At 37.5% G+C, this 26,950-nt stretch overlaps 1 protein-coding gene across 1 annotated transcript in view; it reads left to right on the top strand.

The window, feature by feature from the left end:
- MYH10 (myosin heavy chain 10) overlaps positions 1-26,950 on the top strand; it is a 157,070-nt gene that overhangs the window by 75,674 nt on the left and 54,446 nt on the right. Inside the window, 6 exon segments of the mRNA XM_044000022.1 lie at positions 5,974-6,092; positions 6,863-7,015; positions 8,694-8,867; positions 14,433-14,606; positions 14,826-14,940; positions 22,632-22,694. Of these exon segments, the coding sequence (XP_043855957.1) occupies positions 5,974-6,092; positions 6,863-7,015; positions 8,694-8,867; positions 14,433-14,606; positions 14,826-14,940; positions 22,632-22,694 (798 nt within the window).

Here is a 26,950-nt window from a genome sequence, read left to right as displayed (position 1 = left end):
TAGAAGAGAGTGTTGAATTTGATCATTGAACCCCCTTCCAGCATTAATCCAAATTGGATACTTGGAGCCTTTCAATGACTCACAGGCAGATAATTATTGTTGTACCTGGGTTGGTTGTTGTGTTTTCTTGCCTTCCAACAGGAAACAACAAAAATATAATTTCAAAATTTATGGTACATGTGCTTTTTCTTGTTGTATGCATTTATTTCTCATAGATGCTCTGCTTTTGTGCTTAGTTGTGAGTCCATAGCAGTTTTGCTTTGAGGGATACTAGGGAATGCTTCATGTCTAGAAGTGGATAATAATGATTATTATTATAGCTAACATTTACATAGTTCTTACAATGTGCCCGGCACTGTGCTTTACAATTATTGCGTTTTATTCTTGCAACAACCCTGGGGGTAGGTGCTATTGTTCCCATTTTATAAATGGGGAAACTGAGGTAAGCAGAGGTTAAGTGACTTGCCCAGGTTTACACAGCTAGTAAGTGTCTGAGACTGGATTTGAACTCAGGTCTTCCTTAACTCCAGGTGTTCAGCATTCTAATTTACTGTGCCACCTAGCTGTTTAATGTTTTAGTTTAGAGAAGCCTTCAAACTTTATGCAGTTCTTTGTGGATACTTTTGAAAGTTTTTATTGTGAATTTTTTTGTTTTTGAAAGAAAAGACAAAATGAGGTAAAATATGTTAATGTAGCATGTGTAAGATGTGTAACTACTTGTGGGATCATTTGTCCTGAATTCTTAATTATATAATATTGCATAAATGAAAAATATATTTATAATGGTTCATTTTATTTTTATTTATTTTTATATTTATTATTATTTGTATATTATTTATAAAATTTTTAAATTCTATTTCTTGCTTTTGTCTCATGAATCATAGTAGTTTTGCTGTCAGCTGCTACCTATGTTTTAGCCACAAACCTTTTATCTTTTTTTTTTTTTTTGGGTGAGGCAATTGGGGTTAAGTGACTTGCCCAGGGTCACACAGCTAGTAAGTGTTAAGTGTCTGAGGCTGGATTTGAACTCAGGTACTCCTGACTCCAGGGCCAGTGCTCTATCCACTGTGCCACCTAGCTGCCCCCAAACCTTTTATCTTAAATCTAATATCTAGTCATTTCTATTTTAGATATAGATTCACACTGGTGTGGTCTTTCTTCTAATCTCCCCTCCTGCCCCCCATACTCTCTCCTCTCCCCATATTAGAAAAGGTTATATACAATATTATTAGAATATAGTTTCAATATAATATTCCAGAATAGTCACTACAAATACTCATTTGACTATTCTACAAGTGTTCTCTGGGAATAATCAAAGGGACTTGTCCTCTCTTATCAATATCTTAATTCTTTCTGAATGGAGATGTCAATGCTATCCCTTAGTGGATCATAGGCCCAGGTTCTTCTGAGTATAGGAAAAGAAAGGGTTTTTAGACTGGAGAAATATTTAATATTTTGGGGAAAATTAAAAAGAAGGGTGTTTTTTTTTTTAATTTGTTTTGTGGGGCAGTGAAGGTTAAGTGACTTGCTCAGGGTCACACAACTAGTGTCAAGTGTCTGTGAGGCTGGATTTGAACTCAGGTCCTCCTTGAATCCAGGGCCAGTGCCTTATCCACTGCGCCACCTAGCTGCCCCCAAAAGAAGTTTTTAATAACGCTTCCACAGTGCCCTATGAAATGATTGACTTTTGAATTTTTGTTATTATATTAGCTACTTGGTTCATATTAAATAATTATTACTAGAATTTACTTCAGAATTATTGAGCATCTCACATAGACTCAAAGCAGGAAGGGATTTTAGGGGCCCTCTAGTGCAACTCATATTTGAATAACAGTGACTGCCTCCAATGTGTGTGGGAACATATCATTTATGATGAAAGCACATCCAGCTAATTGTTAAGAAGCTTCATTTGTTTCAAAGCTAAATATACACCTTTGAAATTTCTCCATTGCTTCAGGTTCTGTTTTCTGGAGCCAGGCTGAGCATGTCTAATTCTCTTCTACATATCAACAAGCCTTCTAGGACTTAAGAACAGCTCTTGTATTCCCCTCAAGTCTTCTCTTGTCTAAGCCAACCATCCCTGGTTCTGTCAAGCTATCCTTATATGGCATGATCACAAGGCCCTTCACTGCTGCCAACATGTGTGATACTTATCAGTCTCCTTCCTAGACTGTGGTGGTTAGAACTGAACACAATATTCTAGATGTGTTTCAAGCACATGATTCCACATTCTGGAAGTTATGCCTATCGAGGTAGCCCATGATTTCAGTTGCTTTATTGGTTCCCATATCATTCTTTTTACTCAAATTGAGCTTGCAGTTTACTAAAACCCCCACATCTTTTTCAGGTGAATTGCTGTCTAGCCACAGTCTCCATTTTTGAATTTGTTTTGTATTTGTGTACTTTTTTTCCTCCTCAAGCATAATAGCCTAATTTTTCCTTTATTTTAGCCCAGTATTGTGACCTATCAAGATATTTATTACCTTGGAATCCATTGTACAAGCTATCTCTCAGTTTGTGTCATCTACAGTTCTGATAAACATGCCAGTGTTTTTCCATGTCAGTGATAAAAATGTGAAATCAAAGAAGGCTTTCTTTCTTGTAATACTTTATGGACAACCTAGCTGACATGGAACCGTTAATGGTCCGGGGGTACACAGCCAATTTCCAAATCCATTTTCTTGTATAGCCATTTAGCTAGCTAGCCTACCTCTCTAACTTTACCACAAGAATAATGTGTTAAACTTTGTTCAAATCTAGATAAAGTGTGACATTCTCTCATCTAGAAGTCTTGTTGAAGCCATATTAGCTCTTTGTGATCACTGCTTCCTTTTAGAAATGTTGTTTTGTCATTATACTTGTGTCTGACTCTGCCAAGAAAACCCCAAATGGGGTAACAAAGATACTGGAGAAGTCTATCTTCTTCTTCAGCTCATTTTACAGATGAGGAACTGAGGCAGATAGGGTTAAGTGACTTTCCTAGGGTCACACAGTTAGTAAGTGCCTGACACCAGATTTGAACTCAGGAAGATGAGTCTTTCTGACTCCATGCCTGGCCATTGGCAGAAATCTAAGGTAAACTTACTGGCCTAGAGTTAAGGACATTTGTGGAGTCCACAGAGGGAAATTCTTCCGTGTATCCTTTTATAACTACTTCCCTTGATTCTTCTTCAATGACATTTCCACTTACTAAAGCAACATACCTGGATCCTCTATTGATAGTCCAAAGGTGGTGGCACCATTGTCTTTTTTTTTTTTTATGCGGAGCAATGAAGGTTATGTGACTTGCCCAGGGTCACACAGCTAGTAGGTGTCAAGTGTCTGAGGCTGGATTTGAACTCAAGTCCTCCTGAATCTAAGGCTAGTGCTTTATCCACTATGCCACCTAGCTGTCCCCACCATTGTTTTTGATAATAAAGTATTTCTCATAAACACCTTGACACTTTTCATCTTGTTCTTGCAATAGTGCCTTTGGGATGACTGCTTAGACTCTTGTCATTCTTTTTTTTAACTTTTTTTGTGGGCTGTTTCTCCCCATTTTATGAAGTAATAATGCTTATGTTGTTTTATCATTGTGTTCTTTAAGATTTTACAGATGAGTTTAAATTCTAAAAGGATGTTGCAGCCCAACACAGTTGACTGGAGGGGTATAGAGAATATGAGATTCCCCTGTTTCTTACCTTTAAAAAAACAATTTTAACTTCTGGATAGGGGTATGCAAAAGTGGAATGGGATATTTTAGGAGATGGTGAATTCTTTTCATTAGAAATCTTAAGCAGAGGCTCAGTAGTTAACTTGGAAATGTAAAGGGGATTTCTGTTTCAGATGGGTGATTCTGGAGGCCCCTCCAACACTATGATAATAACTAAGTGGGCAAAATAACGATTTGTGTTCATCATTCAGTGGATTTGCAAATACTGACTGTAGAAAAAGCTAACAGATGATATGTCTTAGAACCAAAATAATCAGCATTGGATTTTTTTCAGCAAATTCTGTGGAGATTTGGTCTGTCTATTACTTACATTAGTAAAGGCAAAGAGTACCTTGGGTTATATCTAGGACTTGCATTTCCAGTGTTAACTTAGTGGAAAGAATGTTACTACTTTTAAAAAATTGCTGTTGAAAAAAAATAAAGGAAATATTTATGAGTTCAAAAAAACCCACAATTTTAAAAATCCACCTTTGATTCAGTGGAGCGGCAAAATACTGCCTAGTGCTTTATAGGCTCTGAAAACAGTTCCTAAAGAAGAGTTGAGAACTAAGAGATTTAATGTTATTAATTAACTATTAAGCAAGCAAATAATGAAGGAATCAGGAATGCTTAGTCTCAAAAAAATGAGACTAAGGAAGATAGGCCAACTCTTCATATCTCTAAACAGGGGTGAGTAAACTGGTCTCTGCTTGTTTTTGTATGGCCTGTACTCTAAGAATGGCTTTTACATTTTAAAATAAATTTAGGCTGTTTGAAAAGAAGGAAAAGCATGACTGGATATAACTGTCGTTTGTTGAATTTTAATTTGGAATGGTAGTTTGACACATAAAACTTTTAGTGATAAGGATTCAACCTGTGATAAGGGACTCTAGGATCAGGCCATTCCTTCTCCCAATGAAAATCAGTACCTTTTGTGGAACTTAAAATCTTTTTAGAGTTGCCAAGAGTGCTAAGAAGTTGAATGGCTGCCCAGGGTTCAAACAGCTAGTATGTGTCAGAGGTAGGTCTTCCTAGGTAGGGAGCTGCTGGTCTTCATTACTACCTGTATTTACATAAATTATACTTCTTATGTCAGTCTTAGCAGTCCCCAAAATTTATGGGATTATCACTTGGTAGGTGGCACAGTGCAAGGCCTGAAGTCAGGAAGACTCATCTCCCTGGGTTCAAATCTGGCATCAGACACTTACTAGCTGTGTGATCCTGGGCAAGTTACTTCACCCTCTTCTGTAAAAATGACCTGGAGAAGGAAATGGCAAACACTCCAGTATGGGGTCATGAAGAGTCAGACACAAATAAAAATATGTCTGAACAGCAACAAAATATAAAATATGTCTTAGTGTGATTTCATCAGAACCATACTTTGTCCTAGCCCTCCCATGATGAACAACTTAAAAGGTTGCTAAGCTATTCCATCTAAATCTGTTTACTGGGCCTATACTTTGAAGTCCTTTCAGGATTGAAGACTTGACAGAACTTTGAAAAATCTAGGATCTTTTATTTCTCAGTACAAAGTTCATTAGAAGAACACGTATTGGGGCAGCTAGGTGCGCAGTGGATAGAGCACCGGCCCTGGGTTCAGGAGTACCTGAGTTCAAATCTGGCCTCAGACACTTGACACTTACTAGCTGTGTGACCCTGGGCAAGTCACTTAACCCCAACTGCCTCACTAAAAAAAAAAAATTTAAAAAAAAAAAAGAACACGTATTAGATAATGTTTCATACCAAAATACTATTTAGATATGACTTCTGTTTTGTCTCTTTTTTTCCTCATGTTTCTTGGTTCTTGCCTATATTTATGATCTTTTCCTCCCCTACCTGTTTTTCTTGGATCTGCCTGTCCAGGTGTTTTCCAGAAATCAATCATCTCTAACATTCTTGGTAACTGGTTAGGGGAGGGTAGCGAGAGATGTACTTCAGTTTTTTGTCTAGCCCTCGCTAGACATTCTTTACTCATTTTTACCTTCCCAAGTATTGACTCACATCACACATCTTCTTGTCTAACCACACCTGTCTTATTCTGTGCTTGTGAAAATTGCCATCCTTATTTTGCTTGGTCTGCCAAAAGTGAGGGGTGTCACTTTGTGGTTGTTTCAGTGTTTTCTTTTTTGGCACTATTGCTTCATAAAGATAATAAAACTTTTACATGGTTGCCACTAAGCACCTAGTTGATAGGTTAGTGGATAAATCATTTTTTATTTTTTAAAATTAATTTATTTTTTGCTTACAGTATTTTTAAAGATTAAATCTTGTTAAAATTTCAGTTGCACAGAAACTCTGTCATCTCTTGGGGATGAATGTAATGGAATTCACTCGTGCCATCCTTACTCCTCGGATCAAGGTTGGCAGAGATTATGTCCAGAAAGCCCAAACCAAGGAACAAGTAAGTTTAGAAATAATTTCTTCTGTATTTTCTTTGAGTGATCCACTTCCTGACATGTTTTTTTAAAAAAAACCCTGTTCATCTTAAGATGATGTACCAACAAGAGTAGGGTGTGTTAATCCTTGTCCAGAGTGGTTGGTGCAACCACCAAGAAAGAGACATTTTGAACGTGACTCAGCTGAGGAAGAACCAGCCAGCTGTGTGCTGTGATTCTTGGTAGTAAAAAGCTACAAGGAACTCCAGAGATGACACTTGAATGCTCCTACTGACAGGACTTATTTGTACCCAACAAAAGCACCCTTTCCCACAGAGCTTCCTTACTTATTGGGACATAGTTGTGTCCTCAAAGTAGTTGTCAGTTATTGATGTTTTCAGTTATTTGTGATAATTTCCTACACAAATATACTAATTCAAGAAACACCTTTAGTCAGATTTATAAATGCAGCTTGAAGGGACTTGAGAAATCTAGTCTGCCTACCTTTTTTATACAAGAGGAAACAAACAAGGCCCAGAAACGTTACAAGATTTGTCGGAATATGAACACGGTCCTTTCACTCCAAATTTAGCACTTTTTTCATCAAATTGTACTGCCTCTTCTACCAAACTGAACTTCATTTTTTTCTGTGATGAAGCTATTTATGGGCATATCATCAGTCAAGGGTTTATGGTTTTGTTTTTAGGGTTTTTTAAATCTCTTTAATTTTTAAATCACTTATTACTGCTCATTTGAAAGTTCTCAGATTAAATGCTTGATGCATTTTGATTTTCAGGCTGATTTTGCTGTAGAAGCACTGGCAAAAGCTACCTATGAACGTCTTTTTCGCTGGCTTGTTCATCGCATTAATAAAGCCCTGGATAGGACCAAACGTCAAGGAGCATCTTTCATTGGGATTCTGGATATAGCTGGATTTGAAATTTTTGAGGTATTTCAAAATGTTTAAATTATTTTTATTGATGCCTTTTGTTTAGGAACCAATCAGTACTTCATTTCATGCTAACATTGACTTTGAACTATTGGGCTGCCCATGCTAGGTCTGCTCTCAATACGTTGGATCTTAGTTACCCATAAGTGTTCCATTTTTATATTCTTCTGACTATAACTATCATTCTGTCACTCCCTATGTTTCACCCTATGGTGAATTGGAAGATGTTACATCATGTTTGGGGAACAGAGATAATTTTGGCTTTTGCAGGGGCGTAGCATCCATTGATACTGGAAATATAGATTGTGAAAGGGTTTAGAAGTTAACATTTTATCCCAGGGGCTATTGCCCCTACTAGAAGCTACTAGGATCCAGTTAGTAGGGGAGTCAGATTTACACTTAAAGTAAATTCTTTTTTTTTTGGTAAGGCAATTGGGGTTAAGTGACTTGCCCAGGGTCACACAGCTAGTAAGTGTCAAGGGTCTGAAGTCAGATTTGAACTCAGGTCCTCCTGAATCCAAGGCTGGCACTCTATCCACTGTGCTACCTAGCTGCCCCCTAAAGTGAATATTTTAATAGAAATGGAAAGGGGAGAGTTTTGAGTCAGAGAAAAGTGATAAGGGCCTGTAAGGTAGGGAGAGGGGGGAGTACAGAAGGTATCAGTATTAGTAGAAAGAAGGACTTGAATGTGAGAGATGTTATGCAAGTAAAAATGATAAGATTTAGTAATTAATTGGATAGATTAGGAGATGAATAGTGAGGAGTAAAGGATAATATTGATAACATGCATCTTTTTTTGCTCTCATTAATCTCATGGAAGTATAATCCCTGTAATAAGAGCTAAATTATTGTCTTGCTTAATTTGAAATTATCTTCCTGGATAATCTGGCTAATTCACAGCTCAACCCTCTGAATGGGGCCAACTGACTTGCCCAAGGTCACACAACTAGTCAGTGCCAAGTGTCTGAGGTAGAATTTGAACTCAGGTCTTCCTGAATCCAGGGCTGGTACTTTATCCACTGTGCCACCTAGCTGCTCTCTCCTTACTTTGCCTTTGTTTCTCTTTTTACCTAATATGATAATTTGATCGATATGAGGTAATATCTTAGAGTTGCTTTTTAAATTAATTTTTCATTATAAATTTGGATTGTCATACTTTATTTGATTAATTTTTTTCTTAAATCTATTTTCCTCTAATTCTAGAAGCATTGATTTTTTTTATTCAAAATTCTTTCAAATATCCATGATCTGTCAGATCATAGATCTGAGAGCTGAAAGGAATCTTAGGCCAAGGTCAAGTGAATTTAGATTCACTTCTTCTTTCTACAAATGAAGAAACCGAGTTCAAATCCCTTCTCTGGCAATCAGTTACTAATGTGACCTTTGGCAACTCACTTGAGGAAAACGACCCCTAGAGATATTAATGGAGAGAGATGGATTAGGTGACCTTTTTTTCAGTCCCTTTTAACTCTGAATCTATGATTCTATAATTTCTTTTATCCTGTCTTGTTAGAAGTTCCTCACTCACCCATAATTGTGAAAGACAAAAACGTCTATTTTCTACTTTTTTATGATTTAACATTGATCTTAGTTACTTGGTCTTTCCTCTTGTTATGCATATTTCTATTTTTGGAAAATGGCTTTTTGGAACCTCATTCTTTCTTCATCACTTTTACAGTTGAATTCCTTCGAACAACTCTGCATCAACTATACCAATGAGAAACTACAGCAATTGTTCAATCATACCATGTTTGTCCTCGAGCAAGAAGAATACCAACGGGAAGGCATTGAATGGAATTTCATTGATTTTGGATTAGATCTGCAGCCCTGCATTGATTTAATAGAACGACCAGTAAGAATACTCATTTTTACCTAGTTTTATATATACTTTCACATTCAGAAGCATCATGGCTCAGAAAATGGGATTCTGGACTATATTTATAGTGTTAATGGCTTCAGCCAGTTAAATTGGCAGGCAACTTCTCATAATCTTACCTTATTTTTTTTCCATTTCCAGAAATATCTAGAAATTCAATTAGTTTAAATTTCACAAATGTAGTAGCATTCAGTATTTGATAGTCAAGAGTTCTTTTACCAAATTCAGTTTATTAGGCATGTCACAATGAGTCCTTTCTATTTATTGTATACTTAATACTTTAGAATGTGGGCAAAATTTCTTTTATTGGAAGAATTCTATTTTTTATTATATATCACTTTATCAAGAAACTCCTTGTATACATTTAGATCAGCATTTATGCAGCAACTTATGTTCTTAGAAAATTGTCTGTGGCAATTAAGTATTTGTTCAGGTGTCACCTAGAAAGGACGGGTCAGAGGTGGGACTTAAATCATATGGACTTTCTGACTCCTAAGCAGGCTTTCCACCCATGATCCCAGGCTGCCCCTCTGAGTGATTGTCAGAAAATATTCAAGTTCCCACATGTTCAAGAAATTATTCCTAGCTCCCAATTAACCAGTCTCTCTGTATATTTGAAATGCTATGAAAGAAAAGGACTAATGTATCTGCCTGCTCCCCCTTCCCCCTTTCCCAAGTCTGTTAGTCCTCTTCCATACCTTCAAGCATAATTATACCCAAACCATTAGAGATGAAAAAACTCTTTCCAATTAAAAGTCTCTAGGAAGGAGATTCTGAATCTCCAATGGTTATTCAGTATTTCAAAACCATTGATATGTTGCAAGTATTGAATTTTTTTTAAAAGATAATTTTGTGAAGAAAAGGTAATTTGGTGTATATTTAAGGTCTGTATTCTGATCAAACAGCTCTGACCCAAGGAAGGCAATGGTGTTGAAGAGAGTGCTGACTTGATCTTTCTCCCTTCTCTCCTGCTGGTGGTGAATAGTCACTTCTAATTTAACTTTTTTCTTTGATGTGAAACAGACAATAGGCAATTCTTTTCCCCTCCCCTCCCAGCCCGCTGGGGCAATGAGGGTTTAGTGACTTGCCCAGGTTCACACTGCTAGTGTCAAGTGTCTGAGGCCGAATTTGAACTCAGGTCCTCCTGAATCCAGGAACAGTACTTTATCCATTGTGCCACCTAGCTGCTCCCGGCAACAGGCAATTCTCAAAGCAGAAAAAATAATTGGGGCTTGGCATTACAGGGTGTCAGAGGGACGCTTAATAAAATACAGTACAGTAACTGCTTTTTGAGAGGTTAGTCTTTAGCAGCCTTAACCTTTCTTAAGCTATTGGAAAAAAAAGTGATTATAGTAAAGCAACACACTTTACACTTGAACTCTCACTCCAAGGTGTATTGACTTTTATTTAAAAATTATAAACATTTTAATTCATAGTTTTGAGTTTTGAGTTTTATCCCTCTTTCTGCCCCTTCCCTCCACCCTCCATGAGGCGGTAAGCAATCAGATATGGGTTATACATGGGCAATTAAGTAAAACATTGCCATATTAGTCATTTTGTACAGGAAAGCTTGAATAAAAGAAAAAAACGAAAGAAAGTGAAAAATAGCATGCCTCAGTCTAGCATATGTTCAGTCAATATCAGTTCTTTCTTTGGAAGTAGATAGTCCTTTGGGATTGTCTTGGACTATAGATATAGTCAAGTCATTCACAGTTCTTCATCAAACAATATTGCTGTCTCTGCACAATGTTGTTTTGGTGTTCTGATCACAATATATCAGTTTAATGAATAATACTTAACAGCCTTAGTTTATTTCACAGCTCTTAGTAAATTATAACAGATTCTTAACCTTTTTGTGTGATGGATTCCTTTGTTATTCTGGTATCATATATAGACCTCTTCTCAGAATTTTTGTTTTCACATTTCTTTCACATTTATTTGTTCTTCTCAGATTTTCCTAGAACATGTTGTCTTGATCCTCCTTTTCCTTAAAATTTCTTACCTTTTTCCTGTCATCTTTGTAATTAATAAATATGTAGCTAATCAAGTCATTGATATGGACTTGCCTTCAAGGAGCACAGAGTAGGGGGTGGCATTAGGGGAGTGGAGTGTAGACCATAAAATGTTGAGCAGCATGGGTTCAAGGAGTGCACTTCACTGGAGCAGGTGTACGTAAATAGCAGGCTTTGTGGTACCCTTTTGGCATAGCCCATGAGCTAAGAATGGTTTTTACATTTTAACATGAAGCTTTATTGTTTTTAAAATGTAAAAACCATTCTTAGTTCTATACAGAACCAGGCTCATCCCCTGCACTAGAGACATCCTACCAAATTGATCCATTAATACCTATCTACTCCAGAACATGACCTATACTTGATAAACGTATGTTGGTTTTTAATATTCCTTTGCCACATAGCTTTTGTTAGCTCTCTTGGATATGCCTTGGATAAACTGGAGGTTCCTAAACAGTACTGTTTCCTTAGGACAGCGTTATATCTTCTTATGATAAAACTTTTTATAATGGTCTCTAATTGACAATTAGCATAATCAGAAACCAAAAAGATACTTCTGTATAAACAAATCTAGTTGTCTAATTAAATCTAATGACCTTTTAGAACTATGTCCACTGTTCTTCAGATATCTCCTGATACTTTCCTGATAACTTGATTAATTAGTCATCAAGCATATTTTTTTTTGGTAGCATATTTACCCTAAGCCAGAGGTCCCTAACCCAGGGTAGCTGATCTTTTAAAAAAATATTTTTATTACTGTATTGAAATATAAGTTTCTTTTGTAATTCTGTGCATTTTATTTTATAACATTATTCTGATTAGGAGACCATGACAGAAAAAAGACTCAAGAACTTGTGTTCTAGACCCTTCTATTACAGTTTTTCCTCTGTAATGTTGATGAATCCTTATTTGATTCTATCATTTACCAGAAGACTCCATTCACTCTTCCTGGAAACTTTCTTTTAAAAGGGCAGAAAAGGGGGGGGGGGGAGCTTTTAGAATTTGAAAAGGAAAACAGATGGGCCATTTGCTTAGGCTACTTTACTCCCACTCCAGAATTATGGTCACCTCCCCACCACCTCTAGACCTCATTCCCAACCTCTTAGTAGAGCTATCCCCCTTGCCTGCTTTGACAGGTGAGTAGAATGTAGGGAGGTTTTCACAGGATTGGGGGGGGGAGGGGATTTAGAACTATTAATGAATTCAAGGAACCTCTCATAGAGTAAAAAACTGCAAGTCATAGAAGCTAAATGACCATGCCCAGTCTCACATAACCTTCTGATTCCACTGTCTTTAAGATTTTCTCCATCACACATCACACCTTCATTTACACCTGTTAATAAGGAGTCCCCTGAAGTGGTCACATGCATTCGAATCTGCATTATTGAAATGTCATGGGAAAATGGGGTAGGGGGTTAGGGAAGGGGATAGGGGTTTGGGGTCCTTAGGAATTCCTCTTTAAAGAATTATATCCTCTTGCACACAAAAGCAATTAAATAACATAGTAGTTTATTTAGGGCAGGGGAAGGGAAACCATGAAAGAAATCCTTGGACTTCTCATGGGGAGAAAGGCATGGCACAGAGGTGGCTCTGATATACCAGTCTCCTCAAGCAGGAGACTGGCAGGTACTTTTATAGAGGACTGATGGGGATGATGGTCCTTTAGTGAGGGAGACTAGACTCAGTCAGATCTGGTTCCACTTATCTCTCTAGGCGTGTCTGTCCTCTGGTCTAGTTTCTCAAGGAGAAGGTTCTTTGATGTGCCCCAGAGAACTTCTGGGGTGCTATAGGCCCATAACAGAAAGCTTTATTCTGTGAAATTTGTAGTTGGTTCCAGCCCAATGAAAATATGTATTGTGGATTTGAATAATACCTCTGCAGGTTATAAGCTCTAATGGAACCTAGCTGTAATTTGAAGTATTATGCTGATGCATAGCTTAAATGAGAGGTAGTGGATAGAAAGCCAGAGCCAGAACGACCCAGTTTCTTCATTCAAGTCCTGCTTTAATCAACCAACAAACATTTATTAACTGCCTACCTAATACCAAGTAAAAGCACACAGATACAATGAGTGAAAATCCCTGCTCAAAAGGGGGATGGCATTAAGTACATACATACATATTCTTTATGCAAGTACTTACATATACATTTATAGGTATATGAATAAAGAGAACCACAAAGTTATTAAATACAAGGTAGTCCTGGAAGGGGGTCTCTAAGTTGGAGATAGTTAAGAAAGGCTTTATCTAAAAAGTGATGCTTAAGCTGTATCTTGAAGGAGGAAAAGAGATTTGGTGATGGGAAGGTAAGAAAGAGAGTTCATTGCAGGCACAGGGGACAGCCAAAACAAAGGCATGGAGGTGGGACCCAGAACATGTGAGGGATAGTCCTACTACTTGGCTGAGTTGCCAAGTATAAGAGGAGTAATAATGAGGCTGGAAAGTTAGGTTGGGGCCAAGCTGTGATGGGCTTTAAAAGCTAATAGTGGGGGTAGCTAAGTGGTGCAGTGGATAAAGAAGCACCAGCCCTGGATTCAGGAGGACCTGAGTTCAAATTCGGCCTCACACACTTGACACTTAGCAGCTGTGTGACCCTAGACAAGTCATTTAACCCTCGTTGCCGCCCCCCCCACCTCTACCCAACAAACTAATAGAGGAGTTCTGTGTATAGAGGGACATTTTTATCAGCAGGACTATTGGGTGGTGCAGTGGATAGAGCACTGGGCCTAGAATCAGGAAGATCTGAGTTAAAATCCAGCCTTAGTCAGTAGCTGTGTGGCCTTGGGCAAGTCATTTAACCTCTATTAGCCTCATTTTTCTCCACTGAAGAAGGAAATGGCAAACCACTCCAGTATCTTTGCCAAGAAAACCCCATAGACAAAGTCCTTGAGGTTAAGTAGTAGACACCATAACAACAAAAATCTTTGGCAACAATGTTAGGTTTCTTGTAAGACTCAAGGCGGGGGAGAACAAATAGGGGAGCTATTGCAATAAGTTAGATAAGACGGAATAAGGACCTGAACTAAAGAGATAGATGTGTGAGTAGAGAGAATGGGTCAGATGTAAGAAATGTTTTGGAATTTGGAAAGATTTGACCACTGGTTGATAATGCCCAAGATGACACATCTGGGAGACAGGTATGGTAGTGCCTCTGGCATGTGCTGGTTGTGTGATTCTGGGCTAGTCACTTAATTTATTATTTCTCTTTGCAACCTTCTAAGTCTATAAGATTCATGATAAAGGAGCTTGCTCCCTGGGGAGAAGTTCCCAGTATCAGTGAAATCACAGGTCAGGTCTAGTCCCCATCCCTGTTCCAGTAATGCAGATTTAAACTTCCATTTTAGCCAAAGGAGAACCTTCCTGTTAACTTCTAATGTATAATAATGCTATTACCAGGCTCTACACCTTAGAGAAGCTGTTCTGTGTACTTAATGGGAAAGTACAGTGCGATAGTTGTTATCACTAAAGGAATTATTTACAGTATTCAAGATGGATGTAAAATGTTGTCAATGCTTGTGGCTTCTTTTCAGGCTAATCCCCCTGGTGTATTGGCTCTTTTGGATGAAGAGTGCTGGTTCCCTAAAGCTACTGACAAGACCTTTGTGGAAAAACTGGTTCAAGAGCAAGGCACACACTCCAAGTTCCAAAAACCACGGCAACTGAAAGACAAGGCAGATTTTTGTATTATTCATTATGCAGGAAAGGTAAGAGTTATGTTATAATTAGATTTTCTAAAATTTGTGTTGTATCAAATGTTTTTACTTCAGTAAAAAATTAGAAACCATCTTTTTGGGGTGAAGCAGAATGAAAATCATCTAATTGATGATTAAATCATGCTAGAATTCCATTTAGCCCATTTCTTCTATTTTTAGCCTTAAAATTATTTATTTCATTTAACCAGCCCTACTTCTTTCCAAAAACAGGTGGACTATAAGGCTGATGAGTGGCTGATGAAGAACATGGATCCTCTGAATGACAATGTAGCTACCCTTTTACACCAGTCATCTGACAGATTTGTTGCAGAACTTTGGAAAGATGGTAAGAAATGCATACTGTTTTTCTTGTCCTTTGGTTTATGATCTAGTACTTTTAATTGACCTAACTGGAATTATTAAAACTTTACTTTATCTCATAGTCTGCTTTTATATAGCTATAAGTAGAAGCTGCTTTTTTCCCTAGAGCAGGGCTGCCTTTTCAACGGAATTTGTCCATCTTAAGGATAATTCAGCTGAAAAAATTAAAAATTGAGCAAATTGAGCATATACCTGGTTTTCTGGTGAGGATGAATTGTGGGAAGTGTTGCAGGAGAAAACTAGATGCTTAAAGTAATAGGATAAGAGCTGAAATGGACCTTAGAAATCTAGTCCAATCAATTCCTGGGCCCAGAGTCATAAACAACTGCAAAGAATGACCCTTACTACATTATCTACATAATCTACATTAGCACACAAAGAGAGAAAAATACTCCCTATTCATTCACAAGTCTTTTCCCTTAGATCTGTCCCCTTTCAGATTTTGCAGTATTAGAAGATTGATGAGAGAGACTACCTGAAGCTATATCCTCTAAGCACCTGGTTGGTACAGGCATGCACAGTGACTGGCAAAGCAACCAGTAAATGCCCTATATCTGCACCTGTTTCTTTTGTTTCTACCCTTGCTCTACTTTTGTTCTTGAAAATCTCTGCTGCAGATTTATTTCATTTGTTTTCAAAACTGAGTGCAGTTATTTTTGTGATTCAGTAGCTCATCCTAATGTAGTCCACCCTGACAAAAGTACAAGTAAAAAGAAATTGACCTATACTATACCATCCCTGCTACTCAAAGCCTTCCATTCACTTCTTTTCATTGCCTCTGAATTCTCTTGCTCTTTGTGGTGGAACTCCTGGAACAATCCTTTATCTGCTTTTTATTCAGGCCTTTATTTTGACTGTATCTGCCCTGCCCTGCCCCTAGCTTTGTCTCAGTCTTGTTTTCTGAGAGCCCTGAAATCTTTCCAGATCCCTTCTCAGATGCCAAGGAATAACAAGACAAGAGAAAATACAACTGTGAGGAAGCAGAAATAGGTACATGTAGCAAATGAAAAAGTACGGGAAAGAAAAGAGAGCAATAGAAAACCTGTGTGGTTTTGTGGATGAGTGCCTGCTGCCCAGTGGAACTAATGCTTTCAAGAGCAGGATAAGATGTCTTTTGGAATGTATATGTGAAACACGTGACCTGGGTATGGGTACTTGTTTAAGAGTACCTAGGCCTACATGGGTATGAGAGTGATTATGGAGCTAAGCTCCAATTCCAAAGAATCAAGGAGAAGAGATTGGTTTCCAATAATTAAAATAGAAGCTTCAGTATTCTCAGGCTTTAAATGAAAATTGGTTTGTTGTTACTGAGTAGCACATGGTATTCTTAAGTGAATTCAATCTCTAGGGTCATGTGAGAACTGTGGAGCTTTCTTGCTTTGAACTTAACATCAGTTTCATTCCCAGGTTCTATGAAAAAGTTCTATCTCCTACTGAAAAATGGCTTCAGGTCTGACTTAGGAGGTAGTGGACAATCTATGTAGAAGCAGTGGCATTTACACTAAGGTAAACATGTTTAGGAGTAGAGGAGTAAAATGGTCAGTCATTCAGCAAGGAGTGTTTGTTGCATATCTCTTGCAAGAGGTTCTGTGGCCTAGTAGATAAATCTGTCTTAGAAGCCAAGAACATTTGGGTTTATTAAGTCTTACCTCTGACATACATAGGAGCCTGGGTAAGTCAGCTCAGTGTTCTAGACCAAAGCTTCCTAAACTGTAGGTCATGACCCCATATGAGGTTAAGTCCTGACACGGTCACGAAAAAATTGGCAGTAAATGTTTGATTTGTATTTTTTTGTATACCTATGTATCTGGGGTCATGTAAAAATTTCTCAGGCAAAAAGGGGTCACAAGTTGAAAAAGTTTATCTTCTAGATAATTCTCAAAGGCTTAAGCTTCAGAAAAGTTGCTAACTTGTATTGTTAGAAGATTTTTCTTTACCCAGGATGTCCTTATACCAGTGAAATTACAGGTCCATTTCTCTGCTACCTATATGTATCTTTGTCCAGGTTACATAGTTTTGTAAGACAAAACAAATACAATGAACAAAACATAGAATAAAGGCGTATATTTGATAATAGTTAAGGGAATGAAAACTTAGGCCTGAAGTGATCAGGGAGAATCATCATGAAGCTGACATTTGGTGAATCAAGTCTTGAGGATGTCGACAGGAGAATATGTGAACTTACTCATCCCAGGCAGAGCAGGAATAAAGATGGGAAATCAAAATGCATGTTTGGATAGGCTCCAGGTTCGAATGGAAAGATTGGATTTGGAGTGATAGGACCTAGGTTTAAATTTTGACTCAGCTTCTTACCACCTGTGTGTCCTTGGTCAAGTCACTTAAGCTCTATGGGTTTCAGTTATCTCTTTTCAGAATGAATGAAATGGACTAAATGATATCTAGGGTAGAACCAGGTTTTTAGAGAGTTTTGGTTCCTAGGGAGAGGATTATGAACTTCAGTTGGTAGGCAGTAAGGAGTTACTTGAAATATTATTATGTGACCTATGTATAAGGAATGTATGTGAAGGATGGAGAGTAAGTACAAGTGGAAAAACTACTGTAATGAGCTAGGGTGGTGACAGGGGAATTTCAGTAATAATGAGGTGGATATAAGAGATGTTATGTTTAAAATTGATATGACTTGAGATAAGGAAAAAAAGTGAAAGATTTCTAAAATGAGAGTCAAGGTTTGCGTATGTTGAGTTGGAAGGTCCAATGGGACATCCAAGTAGAGGTGTACTATAGGCCGTTGGAAATGAAACAAATGAAGCAAGGTCAAAGCAAGAAATATCAATGTGTAGAGGTGATCCAGCCATGCAAGTGATCAGGTTTGCTGAGGGATAGAGGGAAGAGAAGAATCTTGAGGACTGAACTTAAGGGATAAGGAAAAAGAGATAGAGTTGAAAAGGCGGGTGATTATGCGAGGTACTAATCAATTTGGTATGTCCCCTCATTAGCTTGATATTAAAGGGACTATAGAATATCATGAAGGAGACTGATATGTGTCCTACCACTTTACTGAGAGGATGGCAAGGAATTTGTCTGGTCCTCAAGCAGTGGGCCTTCCACTGCTGTCATTAGAGGGAATGGACATTTGTTGAAAGAATTGTCTTCTTTTCCTCTCCTTCCCATTTCCCTGTTGCCTATAGCTAGGGAGGGAAAACCCTTCTGACAAGGATAATAATTCCCCCATTCTCTTTGTGCCTTCCCAGTTAAGTTGATAATGTAGATTTTAAGAGTTCCAGGATCACCACTGAAGAGTCAGGATTGACTTTGTCTTATGCTGTTGGCTAGACCCCTTACCAGTATGCTTCCCCCCATCAAGATTATCAGTTGAGCCATTGTCAGCCAGCCTTAAGTAACTTTTAGAAAGGGGTATTTACTAAGGTAGTCTATCAAGAACAATTTCCCCAAAATATCTGTACCACAGTCTCCCGAAGGTTTGTACAAAGTACAGGAGAGTGTGGGAGCAAGCCCAGAGAACACCTATGGCGGAGGGGTTAGTGACATAGCTATTGGTTGCTGGAAGTCTTTTTTCCATAATGGGATATATAAGAAATGCCCCTTATTTATGGTCTCTTTGCTGAGTGACGTAAGTCCATTCTGACCTTTGCTCCTGAAGATGTACATGCTGCTACTTGCTAATCAGTGAGAGGGCACAGTTTAGCAAGATAGGAAGATGGAAAGTCTATTATAATCAGGACTTTCATTTTACTTCATCCAGTGCCTCTCAAAAACTTTCCATACTTAGTCTGAGTCTCTTGATTAAGAAGTATTCTCATCTAATTAAAATATCAGAGCGAATAGAGATAAAATAGAATAGGGTATTTTTAAAGCCCATCTTCCTTGAAAGGCACTATTTGAACCACTTCACACATTTTAATTTTATCAACTTGAAGAGATAATCCGTCAGATTTACCAGATGCTCCTCTGTTTAAACCCCCAACTCACTTCCATAAACACTTAGCAAAGTTATTAGAGTGTTAAGAGGTGGACCTGGAGAATCTGGGTTTTGTAAATTGAAGAAGTGAGTATACAGACCACCTTATGATGGTCCATGTTGTCACATGCTGCAGAGAAGTAAAGGGTGAAGAGAATTTTTGAAACATCTTACAATTTTGTGATTAGGAACCTGTTGGTTACCTTTGAGTAAAGTAGTTTTTGTAGAGTGGTGGAAAAGTAAGAACTTATTGAACTCTTACTACTGTGATGAGCACTAGGCATACAGTAAAAGTCAAAAACATGGTCTCTAACCATGCGAAAAATTATAAATGGAAGGTAATTAGAGGAAAGCCTTTAGTAGTAGGGAGGACCGAAGATTTCCTGAAGTGTTTTGAGTTGAGTCTTGAAGGAAGCCAGGGAGGCACAGATGAAGAACTCCATGTGCTCCATGCATGGAGGGAAAGGAGATGGAATGTTGTGTTTGAAGAATAGCAACAAAATATAAGTAAAATGGAGTAAAATATAAGGAGATTGGAAAGGTAGGAAGGTGCCAGTGATGGAAGGGCTTTAAAAGCCAAATGAAGATTTTATATTTGATCCTAGAGGTGGAAGGGAGCTATTGGAGTTTATTGAATTGAAGGGGGCACATAGAGTTTCACTTTAGGAAAATTACTTTGTCAAGCTAAGTTGAAGATGGTTTGGAATGGGAAAAAACTTGAAGCTGGAAGACCTACCAGAAGGCTTTTGCAGTAGTTTAGACTTGAGGTGATGAACACCCGAGCAAGGGTGTCATTTATATGAGTAGAAAGAATAAAATGTATATGAGACATTTTGTAAAGGCAGAAACAAGATATGGCAGTAGATTGGACAGATGAAGTGAGAGTCTGGCAGAATGATGGTACCTTTGAGAGTAATGGGGAAGGGGTTTTTTTTAGGAGAAAGGGTGATGACTTCTGTTTTGAGGTGGAAGGAGATAGTGAGCTAGTGAGGACATAGATATATATTCAGTATAGACAACTTTGCTGAGATGAGTTGAAGGGAAGGTGACATAGGATAATCCCTCTATATTTTTAGACAGGGAAATTTAAGATGCGTGAGAACTGGAGGATCTCTAGAGTAGTATCCTGAAAAGAGGGTAGACAGAAAAGAGGGAGTAAAATTTTTTGTTTAGAAATTGAAGGCAGGGGCAGCTAGGTGGCGCAGTGGATAGAGCACTGGCCCTGGATTCAGGAGGACCTGAGTTCAAATCCAGCCTCAGACACTTAACACTTACTAGCTGTGTGACCCTGGGCAAGTCACTTAACCCCAATTGCCTCACTAAAAAAAAAAAGAAAGAAAGAAATTGAAGGCAATAAGGTTGTGAGAATATAGAATTTTAGAGTTTAAACATCATAGGGGTAGGATAACTGTGAGATGGAGGTTTAAGATGTGCTGGACCATTTTGATCAAAGTAGGGTAAAGAAGAATGATTGTTGGAATTGAGGTTGAAGAATTATGTAATAAGCCTGTTTAGTATTCTTGATGATGACCTATCTAATTCTCCAAATATTTCTATAGCTGGAAGAAACCTTAAAAATACTTATTTTTGCAGAAGATGGGGTAAAAAAGGAAGATATCTGAGCCATATTAACAGTGGGAATGGAAAGAAATTAAAATAATGAGATTCAGGTGGAAACTGATCCTTTTGATGCCTAGTTGTGTTCTATTATGTATAGCATTCTTTCTCAGGAAAAGACAAATACATTTGAAATTATTGCCAACATCAAACTGTAATTTTAAAGGATCTAGATTCTACTCCTTATTCTGACTTTCCTAGGAAAATATACTTCAGAGACATTAATTTGTTTTTTCTTAGGCTATTTTAGGTTCATCAAAGGTTCTCAAGTTCAGTTTAAGTATTTACTGAGAACCTATACTGAACCACTCTGTAAGATCCTGAAGGGAATACAAAGAAATATGACATGATCACTGCTTCTGAAATCTTACAACTGACTTGTAAGTCAGTAAGCTCTTATGTAAAAAATTTGAGACAAACTTTCCTGGGCCACCTCCTTCCTGTTTGTCTTTATAGCACTATGCTCTCATACTTTGACTGGCAGTGTCAAGCCTTTAAGCAGTAGTAGTTTCAGAGCATCTAATATTTGCAAGGCACAGTTTTAGGCATCAACATCTATGGTCAAAAATGAAGAAATTTTGAGCACGAAGAAGCTGACTTGGCCATGACCATCACATTCTCAGTTGCAAGTGGTGTTGGTTGCAGCAATTTGGCTTGTATGCATGAATTCAGTTGAAGTCTGAGATTCGGATAGTTTTTGAAGGATGGAGAATTTTTCTTAGGAAAACTTTTTAATGACTCAAGCTCAGGGAAGAAAGAGGTGAGTTGGGATGGATGAGTTTTTTTCTGACAGAAATAAAAATTAGCAAGCTACGTGATTTCTCTTTGCACCACACTTAAATATACAAAGGAAGAAGGTAAGCTAATTCTAAAGAAAACTTAATTACCTGACAAAGATATGCTAAGATTGAGTATAAAGCATGTAAGCTAGCTTTAAAACCTTCTTTTCTTCTAAAACAAAGATTGTATTTGGATTTTACAGATTTTTCTGAAGGTCAAACAAGGAGAATTCATTGGTGGCAGCCCTGCCCTAGAGACATAGTGCCCCTTGCCTATAAATATATGTGTTTTCATATACTCTTACACACAATTTAGGGGATTCCTTCTTGAACACAGATTTCTTTTCATGAGCTGAGGATTTTATCCCTTAATCCAGGTTATTATCCCTTAAGGTCCTTGTAACAAGAAATTTCTTATTACAGTTGTTTCATAAAGTATACTGTGACTTATGAGATTTTTCATGAATAATTTTGTGATTGGTAGATGGTTGAAAATTACTCAGTTTCATTGGAAAATTCATATCTACTGCTTTGGAGGTTTTTAACAGTATGGTACAGTAGCACTTTCTTTGAATTCACTTTACTTTATTATATATTACTTTACTATATTATCACCAACATTTACAAATTCCCATTGAAATAATTAAAGGAACACATTTATCAGTATATAGATATAAAATAAGCTATTTTTACAGTCATTAGTTCCTTAAGTTACTATAACTTTGCTTCATTTGAAAGTATCGTGTTTATAGAGGGACTCTATACAACACCACTCACTTATAAGGGGAAGAACACCAATCATATGTATATGTACAGAGTCTGAAATCAACTTTCTTCCCCCTTACTATCCCTTCCAGTAAATTTAGCCACCCTCAGATTCGTCAGAAAGGCAACAGTGAAGAGAGTGAAAAGAAAGCTGGTCTAGAAGTCACCAAAGACTTGGCTTCAAGCTCTGCCTCTGACATACAGGCTGTGTGACTCTGGGCAAGTCACTTAACCTTTCAGTGCTCTGGTTAACTCTATAAAGAAGGTTCTGACCTGGATTGGTAGAGGTAGCTTCTTTATGTAAAGAGTTCCCTCTATCAAGAATGTCACAGTTCCCATCTCTATCTTAGATTGATCAGATTTAATTATTCCATACAGAACCCTGCCCAAATGTGAAAATCCTATATATATTTGCATGGAATTTGTTATGGCCTGGTTATTTTTGTAGCCCAGTTTCAAAGTTTACTTGTGATTTCAAATGTTATGCGTACTAACGAAAGTGTTTTATGTATCTGCTCTTCTGTCCTTCTGTTTTTTGCTGTTTCTCTGCCTTAGAGATTCAGAATATTCAGAGAGCTTCTTTCTATGACAATATTTCTGGTCTTCATGATCTACCAGGTGAATGTATAAAAACTGTAGGTCTTCTCAAAGCCAAAGGATTGTATTCCCACAGGAAAACCTTTTTTTTTTTTTTCCTTTTTTGGGGGTGGGGGGAAGAGGGAGTGGGAGAGGGAGAGGGGGGAGGAATGGATTGGTTGGTTTTGGTTTGGGGGAGGTTTTTGCTCATAGGTTTGCATGATTCTTTCATTTCATGCTCTATTATACTGCCTCAAAGCAACTGTTTGAGTGCATACCAGTTCAATTGCTACTGCCTACATTTTGCTTATTTTATACACAGCTATTACAGGCCTGCAAATTAAAAGGTATGTGATTACCTTTTTGAATAGTGCCATTTAGATACATGCTTTCCAAATAAATATTGATGTTAGATAGCTATTTGGTATATTATTTGCCTTTGAGCCAATTTTAAAATGCAGTGCTGAGGAATTTTAAGAATTTAAACAATAAAATATGGTGTACACGTAGTTATGTAGTTGTTTCAGATAAAATATATTTAGCATGTCATAGGGAATATAGAGCCAGCTTTCCAGGTCAGGAAAACTTGAATTTAACTCCTTCCCATGGTGTGTTCTCTAAATCAATTTGGGTCTTGGAACTCAGTGGAAAGGTCAAGACTAGACATGTTTTTCAGTCATCTACATATAGATGATAGTTGAAAGAGTGTTTTAAAATGAAGAGGGAGAGAAAGATGGGACTCTTGGAGTGGGACAGAAAGATCAATTCAAGGATTTTTTATATAGTGGAAAAACTTGAACATGTTCATAGGAGGATAGAAAGAACAAGTAGAGAGGGATTGATTGAAGGTAAACAATAGAGAAGCATTGATAGGGTTCTGGAGCCAGGGAGGTTAGACAGATCAAAGATACAGGATCAGAATTAAGGTTATCTCTTTTGTGACCACTGGTGTTAAAAGAAAGAAAAGGGTTGCGGGGGGAGGAAAAAAGGGGGAGAAAGACAGGGATAAAACACATTTTAAAAATTAACTTTTTTCCATCAGTAAAAGTATCTCCTTGCCTCTCTTCTTCCTCTTCCCCTAATTGGAGGTGTGTGTGTCGGGGGGAGAATCTTGTTAAAAACATGTATAGTTGAACAAAACAAATCCCCACATTTACTATGTTTTTAACAAAATATCTCAATCTGTACCCTGAGTTCATCATCTGTTAGGATTTGGACAGCATTTTTCATCATGAGTTCTCTGGATTCATGGCTGATGATTGTATTAGACAGTTTCAAAGTTGATTATCTTTACAATATTAATGTTACTGTATAAATCGTTCTGGTTCTACTCACTTCACTCTTCATCAGTCTTCCAAGTTTTCTAAGACTATCCCTTTCATCCTTTCTTAAAGTACAATCATATTCCATTGTATTCATGTACAATCATTACCCGTCACAGTTTCTAATCCTTTGCTACCACAAAAAAGAGTAAATGTAGTGAAATTTTGAGGAGCAGACTACGGGCCAGGATTTGAAAGATGTCAATGAAATGGGAAATTAAGAATCTTCTTTAAATGTGAAGTTGTAGATTCATTTGACAGCTTGAGCAAAGCTACTTAAACTGTGGTTCATGACCCCATATCACATAACTGAGTGTGGGGGTTGTGGAAAATTTGTACCTATTTTATATAGCTATATACCTGGGGACACAAAAATTTCTCTGGCAAAAAGAGGTCACAAGTGGAAAAAGTTTAAGAAGCCCTGCTCTCTAAAGAACTCAATGCTTTACAGAGATTCCTATTTGATAGGACACTAGATAGGACAAGATATGGTATGTAAGGCCTCCTTGAGCTCATTAGGATTCTGTAATCCCTGACCTTTTTTCAGTCCTCTTCCTTGCTGCTATATTTGACACTGTTGAGAGCACCCTCTCTTCCTGAATACTGTCTTTAGCTTTTCATTTTTCAGTGGTATCTATTTGGATTTAGTAGAAATAGAATGGTCAGGAGAGTTTGAAATAACTTCTTAATCTGATTTAGGAAGCAGAAAGTCAGCATAAGTTTCCTACCAGAATGGAGTGATTTAATATCATACTCATATCGATGTAATGGTGGTAGCATCTTTAGTAATTGAGTACTTCTGCTTTCTGTCATTTGTTAACACAGGCTGCCCCAAGAGGTAATCTCACTCATTGTTTCTTCTGAATCATTTTAAAGCCTATTTTGTTGTTCTTTATTGGGTTTTGAAACCATAGATCATTTGGTACTTTGTCTTCCTGATGCTATTCTTAGGGTTACCACTTCAGAGTTAATCTGTTTTTTGTGTTTGTCTTTGACTTTGTGCTCTTCCTTCTGCCATTTTTGTGTGTCTATGTGATACATGTCTTTAGAAGTTTCACTTTACTTTGGCAGTGATACCTAGAATTATGACTACTGCTTTAGGCATCCCTATAAGTAGATCCCTGTAGATTTAAAAAATTCTTTCAAATTTGGTCATAAACCCTACATGACATTTTACCCTTCATAGAATTATATGTTGAACTGGAAGGGACCCTATACCATCCAACCTCAGCTTTTCATTTTACAGGTGGGAGAATTAAATAGACTTTCAGTGCTGTACACCAAACAAAAGAGTACTTCAGAGAAATAGACAAAATTATGGCTAAATTTACCTGGAGTAACAAAATATTAAGACTCTAAAGAAAAAATAAAGTGGAGAACGGGAAGGAAGGGGGCCTAGCAATAAGCAGAGTAATCATCCATACTTTACATGAAACAAATATACAACAAGTATACAAGACCCAGCAACAATTTTATATATTAGCCTAGTGTTTGACAAACCCAAGGCTCCCAACTGCTGTGTTAAGGACTGTTAAGAAAGTTGAAAAACCTTTTGGAAAAAATTAATGTCAGATCAGCATCCCACAATACATTTCACATCCAAAGATCCAAATTGGTATGTGGCCTTGATATATGATACAATATGATGTGATTTATGATATAAACAAATTAGAGGAGGCTGGAATAAGATACTGTTTTACAACTATGGTTAGGGAAAGACATCACAGGAAATAAAACAATTTTCATTATATAAGCTATTTACAACCATACAAAATGATCTATTGGGTTCTGCCTGACATTTATCAGATTGGCAAAGATGATCAAAAAAGGAAAATGATAGTTTTTGAATAGGCTGTAAATTAGGCCAGCCAGTTTAGAAAGCAGTTTAAATATGTTTTATATCTCTCATCCCATTGTTAGCCAAATTCCTGGGGGGCAAGGTGGGGGGAGCAAAAGCCAAATTACTTTCTACACATTTTCTTCCATTTCCTGCCTTCTTTTTCTTCAAGCATTTGCATGCATTCTGGCTCCTCACTCATCATTTAGCAGAAATTATTCTGCTATAAGTTGCTTCCATGTTCCACCCCTCTTTTGAACTGTTAAATGTTGTTTTCCCCCATTAGAATATAAGCTCTTTGAAAACAGGGACTCTTTATTTATTTTATTTTTCCATAGGACAATGCCCAGCACATAGTTAAGTTCTTAATACTTTTTTGCCTTCCTGTTGTATCTGACACTGCTGACCGTCTTCTCTGAGTGTTTGTGACACTCCCGATTCTCCTCCAACCTGGCTGCTTCCTTCTCTATCCTAAATCCCGTTCTCCTTCTTAGTGGCTTCATCAGCTCTTAATGAGTCTATGCAGACCCAGTCTAATCTCTGAGTACCCTACTATCAGTTCTCTGTTGAACATTTCAAACTGAATGTCTCACATTCATCATGTCCAAAACAGAGCTCATTTCCTTTTCCCCAACAGTCTCCCCTCTTCCAAACTCCTCTATATCAAATTGAAGGTAGTGCCACCCTTCATAACCTTGGCATTATGTTAGACTCATCATTCTTCAGTTGCCAAATCTTGTTTCTACTTTTACAATACTTTTTACATCTTACCCCTTTTCTGTTTCCACAGCTACCACAGCTACCACCTTAGTTTAGAGCTTATGACCTCCAATTTTGACCAATTAACCACTTGGTCTTCAGAAGACTGCTTCAAGTCTCTTAGCACTCTAATTTTCTCCTACACAATACTGCCAGAATGATTGACCACAATCTCAGATGGTCCCATGCCACTCCCCTACTCAATCGACTCCTTTTCCCTTCTAAGATAAAAATATCAACTCCTGTTTAGCTTTTAAAGCCCTTCACAACTTGGTCCTAATCTTTTTCTAGAGTTTCTAGGACAACTCCCCAATACCTCTTCAATCCAGTTCAGGTGGCCTTTTCTCTGTTCCCTAACCTCTCAAGGCCTTCCTCTGTTC

This window comes from Dromiciops gliroides, chromosome 4 (assembly GCF_019393635.1).
Source record: "Dromiciops gliroides isolate mDroGli1 chromosome 4, mDroGli1.pri, whole genome shotgun sequence".
Taxonomy (NCBI): Eukaryota; Metazoa; Chordata; class Mammalia; order Microbiotheria; family Microbiotheriidae; genus Dromiciops; species Dromiciops gliroides.
This window is presented reverse-complemented; position numbering and strand designations above follow the sequence as displayed.